General features: G+C 40.2%; 1 protein-coding gene across 3 annotated transcripts in view; it reads right to left on the bottom strand.

Moving 5' to 3' along the window:
- VWA8 (von Willebrand factor A domain containing 8) overlaps positions 1-12,797 on the bottom strand; it is a 383,619-nt gene that overhangs the window by 255,211 nt on the left and 115,611 nt on the right. For all 3 annotated transcript variants that reach the window (XR_008888496.1, XM_056555457.1, XM_056555456.1), the window contains exons 14-17: positions 11,117-11,277; positions 9,630-9,743; positions 6,958-7,126; positions 5,402-5,479 (exon numbers count right to left, since the gene is read on the bottom strand). Coding sequence is in view for 2 of the 3 variants with exons in the window: in XM_056555457.1 (XP_056411432.1) it covers positions 5,402-5,479; positions 6,958-7,126; positions 9,630-9,743; positions 11,117-11,277 (522 nt within the window). In the remaining variant the exon portion in view is untranslated. The remainder of the gene's footprint in view (positions 1-5,401; positions 5,480-6,957; positions 7,127-9,629; positions 9,744-11,116; positions 11,278-12,797) is intronic.

Raw genomic sequence — 12,797 nt, 5'->3', positions numbered from 1 at the left:
CTTCTACGATCTCCCGGCCTTCTGCTCCACCTTGGAATTACCAGAACACCAGATGTGGATTGGAACTTGACATCTCCTCCTCCACCTCTGCTTCCAGTTTGGCAACCTTTCCGGACCCGACAGCCAGGGGCTCAGAAGAAATCTACCCCTCGGGTCCCTGGAGCTCCTCCCCAGGCTCCCCCTTGTGTGGCTGACATGGCCCACATATTTTTCTGCTGATATTCCTGGTACAGGACCTCCATGATTCCCTGGCATTGCTCTTCATCCCATGGGATTCCCAGCCATGTTCTCATTGCCTTGTTTTGCATTTTCCAATGTTTTCATATTCTTGCATTTTTGGTCACCAGTGGTTTACTTTTATTGTATAGTGTCTTACTGTGGTCTCGGGGTTGGGTGTTGTCCTCTTTGATGGCATATTTCTGGTGGTGTCCTTCCATCTCTCCCCTCGAGGCCATGGCAATGGGCTGCCCATGCTTTGGTTCTTGGTCCTTTTCAGTGATCTTGGCCTCCGCATTGGCTCACAAGTCAGTTATCCGCGGCCATTGTATTGCTCTGGGTGCACGACTTAAGCGTGATGCTATGGCCCGCTCCCTGGAACGTTGTGCTCAAATCATCAGCTTAGAAGCCCCCTTGCTGTCCTCTCCCTTTCTGTCCACCCTGAGGCGCTTGATTGCTGCTTGCTCCCAGTTGGGTGACCTGGCTCTCCATAGAGTAGAGCGACAGATGTTGTTTGCTAAGCAACGCTTTTATGAAAATGGCAATAAGGCGCACACCATGTTAGCCAGGTGCCTAAGGGATCGTGCAGCAGCTCAATCTCCCTCTGCTTTGAAGGACCCCTCTGGTGTTCTTCACTACCACCCCGCTGATATTTCTCGCCTTTTTACTGATTACTATGCTAGTCTTTATTCTCTTCCCTCTCAGCTTCCGTCTGATCCGGCGGTTCAAGCGGCAGCTTTAAAATCTTATCTCTTTCGATGCGGTCTTCCTACCCTGTCGGAGTCCTATCGTGAGGCCCTGGATGCTCCCATTTCTGAGGAGCTCCTGGAGGTTCTCAAATCTCTTCCTGCTGGTCGTTCCCCCAGCCCAGACGGCTTCACATACCTGTACTATAAGACCTATACCTCTATTCTTGTTCCTCTTTTTAATTCTTTCATGGGGAGAGAGAAGATCCCACAGTCCTTTTTGCACTCATTGAGAACCCTGATACCTAAACCCGGTAAGGATCCTCATGACTGCTCTAGTTGCAGGCCTATTGCCCTCCTAAATTATGACCTAAAGCTTTTTTCTAAGGTCTTAGTTGTCAGACTCTGCTCCTTTCTCCCTTCTCTGATCCATAAGGACCAGGTCAGGTTTATCCCCTGTCGCCAAGGTGGTGACAACACCAGGAGGGTGGTGGATCTTGTTGACTTGATCAATCTGAGGTCTGAACAGGCGTTGATTTTAAGTTTGGATGCTGAGAAAGCCTTTGATAGGTTGGGATGGCCATTTCTTTTTGCCACTCTCCAGAAATTTGGTATTGTGGGGTGGGGTTGGGTACGGTGCTTCACATTTTTTGGTCCTGTCCTCTCCTCATACACTATTGGAAAATAGTGCAGCGTTTATTATCTCAGGTACTGGGTGTGTTGGTCCCTCTGAACCCTCTGACTTACCTACTTCCCCCATCTCCTCCTACTCTCTCTAAGAAGCCGTTTAAGCTATTTATGCATTTAGCCTTGGCTGCTAAAACTTTGGTGGCGAAGTGCTGGAAGAAGACCCTTCCTCCTTCTGAAGCTGAATTGTTGGCCCGTATACGTGAGATACGCTCCTTAGAATTCCTCACGGCCTCTCTGAATAATTCAATCCCCCTCTTTTTTTTCTCTGTTTGGGAATCTTGGGACCGTTTCTCTGATAGGCAGCCGCCTTGAGTTCTCTACCTTTCTCTCTTTCTTTCTTTTTTCTCTCCCTCCTTCTCCTCCTCTTGTGTCTTGTGGTTGTTCTGTTTATTTAGTGTTCTATTTTTGTCTTGTGGTCTATTTTTGTCTCTCCCCTCCCTCTTTTCCCTCCCCTTTCCTGTGTTTGTGGCTCTCTGGGCCCACAGTTTGTCTTTGTGGATTGGCATACCAGGCTCCCTTAGTTTTCCTACAATTACTGGTAAGGTTGTTTTTGTGTTATTGGCACCCCGACAAAGGAGGCCTCCTTCATATGCATAGGGTGTCTTTGCCTACTGAGGTACTCCTTATTGTTGTTTATATATTCCTTGTCGTGCTGCAGGTTTTTGGGCCTTGGCCCTATTGATGTGGCCTGTGTGCTCTTATCTTTTCTTAGATTTGTGATTCTGAAAAATTCTTTAATAAAAAAAACTTACAGTTGAAAAAAAAGAAAAGTAAACTAAGGTTAAGTTGCAAAAAAAGGTTAAGAGAGAATTTTTTTTATTGTTTTTAACTGTCCAGCAATGAGTACTGATCTCACCTCTAAAAATTTCTGATATTGGGAAAAGGAACTCTGCAAACATTCAAGAACTTGAGAGAATTGAAAGTGGAAGAAACAATTCCCGGACCGGTGCAAGATGAAAGCTGGTTGGTTTACATACATGGCAAGCTCTGATATAGTCTGTAGCAGGAGCCTAGCCATATATTAGGGCTGGCTCCTGCTGCAGATGGAACAGTTCCAAAGTCTGTACCATCCAAACAATTTAACTGTATGTCTAGCTGCAAGTAGGCACCTAACAACCCAACATACAGTTATATCGTTTTACAGGAAGATGTTAACCCCTTAAGGACTCAGCCCATTTTGGCCTTAATTTTTACGTTTTCATTTTTTCCTCCTCGCCTTCTAAAAATCATAACTCTTATATTTTCATCCACAGACTAGTATGAGGGCTTGTTTTTTGCGCGACCAGTTGTCCTTTGTAATGACATAACTCATTATATCATAAAATGTATGGCGCAACCAAAAAACACTATTTTTGTGGGGAAATTAAAACGAAAAATGCAATTTTGCTAATTTTGGAAGGTTTTGCTTTCACGCCATACAATTTATGGTAAAAGTGACGTGTGTTCTTTATTCTGAGGGTCAATACGATTAAAATGATACCCATTATTATATACTTTTATATTATTGTTGCGCTTAAAAAAAATCACAAACTTTTTAACCAAATTAGTACGTTTATAATCCCTTTATTTTGATGACCTCTAACTTTTTTATTTTTCCGTATAAGTGGCGGTATGGGGGCTAATTTTTTGCGCCATGATCTGTACTTTTTTTTGATACCACATTTGCATATAAAAAACTTTTAATACATTTTTTATAATTTTTTTTTTAATAAAATGTATTAAAAAAGTAGGAATTTTGGACTTTTTTTATTTTTTTTCGTTCACGCCGTTCACCGTACAGGATCATTAACATTTTATTTTAATAGTTCGGACATTTACGCACGCGGCGATACCAAATATGTCTATAAAAAATGTTTTTTACGCTTTTTGGGGGTAAAATAGGAAAAAACGGACGTTTTACTTTTTTATTGGGGAGGGGATTTTTCACTTTTTTTTTTACTTTTACATTTTTTTACATTTTTTTTTACACTTGAATAGTCCCCATAGGGGACTATTCATAGCAATACCATGATTGCTAATACTGATCTGTTCTATGTATAGGACATAGAACAGATCAGTATTATCGGTCATCTCCTGCTCTGGTCTGCTCGATCACAGACCAGAGCAGGAGACGCCGGGAGCCGCACGGAGGAAGGAGAGGGGACCTCCGTGCGGCGTTATGAATGATCGGATCCCCGCAGCAGCACTGCGGGCGATCCGATCGTTCATTTAAATCGCGAACCGCCGCAGATGCCGGGATCTGTATTGATCCCGGCACCTGAGGGGTTAATGGCGGACGCCCGCGAGAGCGCGGGCGTCGGCCATTGCCGGCGGGTCCCTGGCTGCGATTAGCAGCCGGGATCAGCCGCGCATGACACGGGCATCGCTCCGATGCCCGCGGTTATGCTTAGGACGTAAATGTACGTCCTGGTGCGTTAAGTACCACCTCACCAGGACGTACATTTACGTCCTGCGTCCTTAAGGGGTTAAAGGGGTTGCATAAAAAAATAACACAGCTGCTGTCTACTAAAAACTTGTCTCCTGGACAAAGCCTGGTCGGCTAAATGAGTCAGAGGTGTGATGGGTAACTGGGGTCGGGGTAACACCACTCTTTCCTCCCCACCTGGGGGTTCCTTACAAAGACCATCTGCTTATATGCTCCTTGACATATATCTTGAGCAATAAGCATATAAGCAATAAGTATAATTTTGGTTACATGGGCTTAAGATTTGGTGCAATATAATGGATCATATGAGTGGTTCTTATGTTTTACATGTGTGTATGTTCACCTATAATCCCAGCCACTATCTTACTATGTACTTTTTTACTCGATTGTGATGTTATATGCATGCTATATAGGAAACATTACCTGTGAGCCCGATGAGTATTATCCCCCCTCCCATTACCCACACTTTTTCTGTATGCCCATTTCTCTATATGTACTTTTTATGAACTGTATGTCTTGATAATGAAGTAATTGATAATAAAGTAAAGTGATTTCATTTCTACCCCTACCCCACTATATAGTGTTTTTTTTTCTCCCTTTTTGGTACACTACAAGCCATGTGTGGTATTGCAGCTAATTAAAGGAGAATTCCAGAATATAAAAATTGTCCCCCATACTGCCGGCAGTAAAAAAATAAAGATGTACATACCTTACTTCACTCCCCCGGGGCCTCCGGTAACCGGCTCGGGTACTCCGCCGCGATCCTCTTCCTGGTTGCTGGTGGTCGGCGAGTCATACTGCACTCAGCCAATCACCGGCCACAGTGAAGTCCCGACTCACCCAGCTATAGGCTGAGTGGCAGTGTGAGAACGCTTCAAGACACAAAATTCTTCACAACACTGGCACCTGCTGCCCGGGCCAAAAATGTCACACTGCGCTCAGCCTATCGCCGGACGAGTCGGGACTTCACTGCGGCCAGTGATTGGCTGAGTGCAGTATGACTCGCCGACCACCAGCAACCAGGAAGAGAAACGTGGCGGAGACCGGAGACGGTTACCGGAGGCCCCGGGGGAGCGACGCAAGGTATGTACATCTTTATTTTTTTTACTGCCGGCAGTATGGGGGACAATGTTTATATTCTGGACTTCTCCTTTAACATCCAAAAAAGGTCAAGCAATAATAGTCAGTACATGCACACTCTCAGAACATGAGCAAAAAGAAAGTGACAATTATTTTTAAGTAATTAGTTTTTAATCTTATGTTTTTGTTTTACAGAACGAAAAACCCCTAACAACTTCCCCACCATCTTCCACCTTATATTAATTTTGAAAAATGTATTTCAAATGTAATCATACAGGAATATTATGTGGAGAAAGTGACTTACCGTGGGGTCTTTTGTATCACGAAGCTTTTGTGTTAATGTCAATAGTTGATCCACTGCTTCCTTTGGGACATTTGGGACCTTAGTATGAGACAATAAAATAATGTATCAAAGAGGAGTATAAGAAATCTATGAATTATTATCATTGTTTCTCTAATGAAACTTTCAACCCCCTAAACACTAACGTGAATACACTGTATGGATAATTTGTTTATGTAAACAATTAGCTTCTAATGATATCGGTAAAAAACAACAACAACCCCTAAAAGAGTTAATATAAAAAAGAAAGGCATACACTAATGACATCAGTTACCTCTGATAACATATCATCTTTATATTAGGAGCCTTACTTCATGACAAAATGATTTCCTATGATGATTATTGGCTACACCCACCCCTGTCCATTAAGGCTGAAGCTTTTCTTTCCATTACATGGACAACAACTTTTCTGAAAGGTCTCCAATGTAATGGCATTTCCTGCCTAACTGTGGCATATCCCAGCAATAAAAGACGACACAACCCCTTTGATCCTTTTTATCAGAGGAGTTAGAGAAGATCTCCATAGAATTTGAGACACAGCAAAGAGGATGAACCTGTGTTCCACTCAGAAAAGATTTCTGAAAGAGACTGCAATCTGATCCCCGCAGTTATCAAGTAACATGGACATCAGGCTTTATAATTCTATTAGAATTATCCTGTCACATGGAAATGATTTGTCTTGGGTTTGTCTACTAAAGATATATCTACCAACAAAGAAGACTACAGTGGACTTTCTTTATGAATTGCCATTACTAATCATAAAGCCTGACTCAGCTAATTGAGGATATTCCATGACTTTATGATTAACCACAGTGTAATATCCTGGACCACCACCAATACAAAGAGATCAGGGGATCCAGGAGCACTATTAATTCTAAATTATAGCATAATAAATGAATTTTAACAGCACTCTAACAAAGTCCTACAATAACTAGCAAGAGCTTGAGGGTTCTAGTTTTTCCACGTGGGTTCATCTGCATATGATGTCAATGTAGTATCAGGAAAAGGCTAAAGCTGTATAGTTTTGGCTGCAAACACAACGCCTGTCTATAGATCCTAGAGTCGCCTGCCTGCATTACAGCTAATGAAACTAATTTGGTCACAAAGTCTCATGCAAGTTACTGTGACCTGACAGTTACCAGAAATCCAAACCAGCTTGGTTTTAAGCAACTGTTGAGTACCGGCAACTTGCGTGTCATAACGCAACTAGATTTACTTTCATTAGCTGTGATGCAGGCGACACTGCTATCTTTGGCTTTGCAAGACAACCATATTGGTTACACCCAGCCAATAAGAAATATGGTTGCAAAACCTTTTGAAAAGTTTTTACTTTAAGGACTTTGCTATAAACATTAGATGTAATTAAAGGTGAACTGTTGCTGCTCTGACATGTACTGTGCGGTAACGACTATAGAGCGCTCATTAGACAGTGACTCCAGCAGATTGGGACTGACCACGAGAAGCGTTTATAGGGAAATTAGCAGACTAGAAAGAAACCTAAAGATCAAAGATTTCCTCACCATCTCCCTCATTATCTGAACCTCCTCTTGTCTACTGGATGGTTTAACATTGTGAAACAGAAACATGGTGAGAAGCTCTGGACCCAACCACTGCTGAGTATTACTGCCAATAACTGGTGGTTCTGCCAAGGCAGCTATCCTGAAGGAAGGATGTATAGGAAAAATGGACCTGTAGAGAGAAAAATAAGTTAAATGCCATTAAATGGTAAACCGTCATGTCTAATCAGTATTGGTAAACAAAAAGAAATGGTTAAAGTGCACTTTGAAGCATGAATTACATAGTAAAATCATAACCAAATTTACCAAGAATTTAATTATATGAAAACAAAAATGCTAAACAAATATGCATACAATTCTGCAGCACCAGTATTTTCAAGTGTAATTTCTAAGCATTATTACGCAGTGTGAACCCCACCTAAAACAACTAGCTGCAGAAAGAGCCTTCCCCCTTTTCCCTGTCTTTAATAGTAAAATATGATCACCCTGACCTTCAACTGCTCCTTTTCTAAAAATGGAACAGATCAGTAGGAAACTAATCCTTGTGTTCTCTGTTCATTTCAGAAATCACTGCAGCCTGATGAACAGTGGAAGCATGCCTACCCCTGTATACTTTTATTATTCATTTATAGGTTTAGTGTTCCTTTAAAATTTTGACTGATAGGAATCTTAGTTTAGCCACAAGCAGGTTTTGGCCTATTTTATTTCCTATGTCTAAGTAACTTGTAAACATGTATTAAAATGGCTTCACCATCTCATAACATAATAGCATATCACAAGGATGTGTGTTGACCTAACAATATTGTACTGAGCAGTGTAAAGACCCTTGCACACTATACATTAATCTGTTTTTAAAGATCCGTTATATGTTCCACTATGAAAGCCCTGAAAATCGGCCATTAAACGGCCGTTACAAAATCCCATTATAGTCTATGGGATTTTTACATTATCCGTTTTTACCCGTCATAGCGCGTTATTAATAACGGATGTTATTTTGTGAAGGGAGAGAGAATGGAAGAAATAGTGTATGCACTATTTCTCCCATTACTTGTCTATATTCTGCCTCTCTCAGGATGGATTTTATCAGTGTGTGATCAGTGCAGAAGGGATGACTCTGATAAATGGAGAAAGAGGCATTTTACTTTGATAAGATACATAAGAAAGGCTTATTTTAGTCCATTGTACAATGGATGGATGCAAAGTTTGTTGAAAAGACAGGAATATTTTAATGATATATTTCCAAATAAGATGGAAATTCACAGGTATATAAATTTTATTTATGCACCATCAGTCATCTCGGGACATGTACAACGTTATACAAAACACTTTAAGAGTACGTTCACACATACAGGATCCAGTGCAGATTTGATGCGCAGGATTTGTAACTGCCGATTAGAAACTGTGCTCAGTCATTTAGTTTACATTGAAATCTGCAACAGAAAATCCTGTGCATCAAATCCTGCGCATCAAATCTGCGTACGTGTGAATGTACCTTAAAAAGGAAAACGGTCATCCTGTTCACCACACTAAGCCCAATACACTGGGTTATAGTGTGGATAAACAGGAGCACGATCAGAGGTCACTGACCAAAACATGTAACTTCGGCCGGCAGGCCCCGTGGGCTCAATTTGCACATTCATTGTCGCTGGTCACATGAGCACTCAGTCTGTGCATGAGTTCACAGGACCAGCGACTCCACAACACAGACAATGAATATTCAAACTGATCCGGCGGAGCCCACCTCCAGCGCGCAGCACAAAGACTATAGAAGTGGATCTTTGGAGGGACATATCTCCGGATCGAAGATACATATTTTTGTCAGTGTCCTGTTCACCCACACTATAACCCAGTGTATTAGGTTTAGTGTGGGTGAACAGGATGACCGTTTTTCTTTAACATAACAATACAGGTAAAACATCACTAAGTAATAGTAGGCTCTACATTAGAAATCAAAATGGACTGGGGAAAATAAAAACATTTTGAATATGCAGCTCAAAGCATAGTGGAGGATGTGGTGCCCTACTGGTGACTGCAGAGAACACTGAAGTCAACTTGTTTGTTTGTTCCGTCTTATTTCTGTCAAGCTTTTTTTTTTTATTTATTTTTTTTTTTTTTGGGCTCGCGGACTGGAATTTGAAGCACATTTCTTGCAGACTGGTAGTTGAATAATAATGAACAGATGACAAGCAGAAATATTTTTATTTATAATTGTTAATAGTGATTTTATTTAACATGATCTGGGAGGTACTGGGAGGTACTATTGGTACAATGGGAAGAAGGCAAGCCGGCAGAGACGGTGTGATGCCCTGGGCTACGTTCTAAAACCTTGTGTCCCGGCATGTCATGTGAAGGTTTCTTTGGCAAGTATTACCTGACTAAAAATGGCTGCATATGAAATACAAAGCCTTCTTTCTGCAGGATAATGTGCCCTGCCACACTGTACATTATAAGGAATTCAAAATGATAAGTTGGCCTCCGAATTCTCTAGATGTGTGGGATGTGTTGGAAAAGACCCAGCTCACAACTTATAAGACTAAAAGGACTTGCTGCTAATATCCTTGTGTCACTTTTCACAGGACACTTTCAGAGTTGTTGTGGCATAATAAGGTCCTAAACAATATTAGGTAGGTAGTTTCAATATCATGGCTGATTGGGGTAAACATTGCTAGAGTTACCTTTCTTGGAGCTCAGCATCTGACAGCTGTAACTCATTCTTTAAATACTGATACCGATCTTCTCTAAGTAGCCTAGTACCATCATACAAAGTCAACTCTCTGTCATGAATTAACCTAAAACAAGACAAAAAAAAAATGCAAGCAATATATTAACAAAAATGTATATATGGAAAAGACTATACAGCTATTCAACATATTCAAAATATTTTAGAATATCAACTCAAGCAAAACCTGATTAATCTTTTATTTTCTAAAGTATATTAAAATAAAATATGAAATGTGTTTGGAACCCTGCATAAGTTTTTATGAAATCCTTCCATTGGATGAAATTTTAGATTAACATTGTATCCTACTTTACTCCTATTCTCTTCAGATGAATAGTTTCTCCATACAATGCTTTTTACATACAGTGCACCTAGGGCTTGCACACAGATGGCCATCAATAGCACACAGCAGTAAGCTGTACAATGTGATTTTTCTTTATTCCAATGTGAATAAATCATTAACCATACTGATTCATACTCGCCCTATAGAGAGCGAGCAAGTAAAATTTCAGCCTACTTAACATTTCAGTACATGAGCTATTAATGCTGCTTCAATAAACATTTCTAAATAATGCATAAAGACTTAAAATGTTATAAATATTGCACCATCACTCTATAACAAACCTAAAGCTGCGACAATCTAAATAATCACCCATTCATGTGGCTATCACATTCTGCTTTACCACTCATTATGTTATAATATTGGTTGAAGTTATAAAAAAAGATAATCCACAAAATTGCATATTAGCTGCTTCCTCAGCACAAAAAAGTGAAATGTCTTGTCATCTTGATAGAATTGCAGCTGTAAAAAAGAATTACGTGCGCGCAATGTAACCAAGATATTTTGTTGCCACCTGTAAAACTTACATGACCCAATAATGAATAGTTTATTCCTTTGATTTTATTTAGTGCTTTTATTGTGATTTTGTGTTGTGGTGAAATTTTCACTGTTTTACTTGACTGCCGTAGTAATGAGGGTGTTTTATTTCTGGATACACAAATACTTGTGTGTGCACTCGGTAAATGAGGGATCAGAGCACAAGGCTTATTTGTGAGCTGCAAGACAACCAAGTAGCTTCTCTGTACTAGTGTGGAGTAAGAGCAAGCCGACAATCATGATCAACCTATGTTAACTTATCAGCTTTTTTTTTATGTAACAAGCTATTTAGATACTGCAGGACTCATGAAGACAGAGTCCAGATTCAGCCACCCACACAGAGTAGTAGACAGCTCTGCTATGCATTCTTACTAATTCGGCAGTGCGTGGGCAGAGGAAGCAGTGCTCAAAAGCTTTCCCTATGAGACATAGACATTCAGAATCAGATCATTAAAAACAATATATGCAAGAACTCAACATTTCCCTTTTTTCTATGATGTCCTCATATAGGGGACAGAAAAATCTGCTTTAAATATAGCTCCATCATGTATCCTGTGGCTACTAACCTTTGAAGAATGGCTAGTGTTCCAGGGTTGACACGATGGATACCATCAAGGATTACAAGCTTCCCTTCTAATGCCGCCATGACAAGAGGAGATTGTCTCCAGGCAGTGTCCCCATTTGGAAGTGTGTATCTCTGCTGCAGCAAATCCCTGGCTGTCATGTCCTGCACAAGTCAATTGACACAAATTTCGTTCTCACTAATTCTAATAATAAAAATTGTTACATCTAATCCTATGCTTTTCAAGATAGATAAAAGAACAAAAATGAATAACATTTAATAAAGACACATATCGTCAATATAGCCCACAATCAATTTTATCTTAATAGTGATGAGGTGTATTATGTAATCTGGATACACAGAGCCAGGCTACAGAAGGTAGGCTGCCATAACTACAGTACTTGTGGTCAATGTGTTGTAGTGAGTCAGACATAAAGCCTTTAAAAGTACATCCTCAGACACAAACATACAAATACAGAATAAAATAATTCACAAGGTTCAGCTAGCCTTACTTAAAGTAGGCACACACAAGCCAAATGACTTTAACCCCTTAAGGACACAGTTCATTTTCACCTTAAAGGGGTACTCCGGTGAAAACTATTTTCTTTTAAATCAACTGGTGGCAGAAAGTTAAACATATTTGTAAATGACTTCTATTAAAAAATCTTAATCCTTCCTGTACTTATTAGCTGCTGAATACTACAGAGGAAGTTCTTTTCTTTTTGGAATGCTCTCACGAGCACAGTTCTCTCTGCTGACGTTATTATAATAATAATAAGGCTTTATTTATTGTTGTCCTTAGTGGGATTTGAACCCAAGTCCCCAGCACTGAAAGGCAGCAGTGCTAACCACTGAGCCACCATGCTGCCCTTAGCATACATCTGCTATGCATGGTTGCTAAAATGGACAGAGATGTCAGCAGAGAGCACTGTGCTCGTGATGTCATCAGTGTTCCAAAAAGAAAGGAATTTCCTCCATTCAGCAGCTAATAAGTACTGGAAGGATTAAGATTTTTTAATAGAAGTAATTTACAAATATGTTTAACTTTCTGCCACCAGTTGATTTAAAAGAAAAAAGGTTTTCACCGGAGTACCCCTTTAAGGACCCGGCCATTTTTTTTGCACATCTGACCACTGTCACTTTAAGCATTAATAACTCTGGGATGCTTTTACTTTTCATCCTGATTCCGAGAATGTTTCTTCGTGACATATTCTACTTCATGTCAGTGATACATTTTTGTCGATACTTGCATCATCTCTTGGTGAAAAATTCCAAAATTTGATTAAAAAATTTAAAATTTTGCATTTTTCTAACTTTGTAGCTCTCTGCTTGTAAGGAAAATAGAAATTCCAAATAAATTATATAGTGATTCACAAATACAATGGCCCTCATTTACTAATGTGAAACCGACAGTTTTTGTCGGGTTGTGCGACCAAATTTGTGTCGCATAGCCCGACAAAAGATAACATCACTCCGAGTGTTTTTTAAACCCCTCAAAATGGGCGTTGTTATTACAAAAAGGGGCGTGTTCGCGACAAAAAAGAAAAAACACTCAGAGTATGATGAAAAACTCACAGGAAAACCTGTGAATTTGTCTTCACCAAAACCCGACAGCTCTGAGCTGTCAGGAAATTACTGAAAACTGAGTGAATCCTACCCCCATCATGGAACAGGGTCTGTTCCAT

This window comes from Hyla sarda, chromosome 2 (assembly GCF_029499605.1).
Source record: "Hyla sarda isolate aHylSar1 chromosome 2, aHylSar1.hap1, whole genome shotgun sequence".
In the NCBI taxonomy this organism is placed as follows: domain Eukaryota; kingdom Metazoa; phylum Chordata; class Amphibia; order Anura; family Hylidae; genus Hyla; species Hyla sarda.
This window is presented reverse-complemented; position numbering and strand designations above follow the sequence as displayed.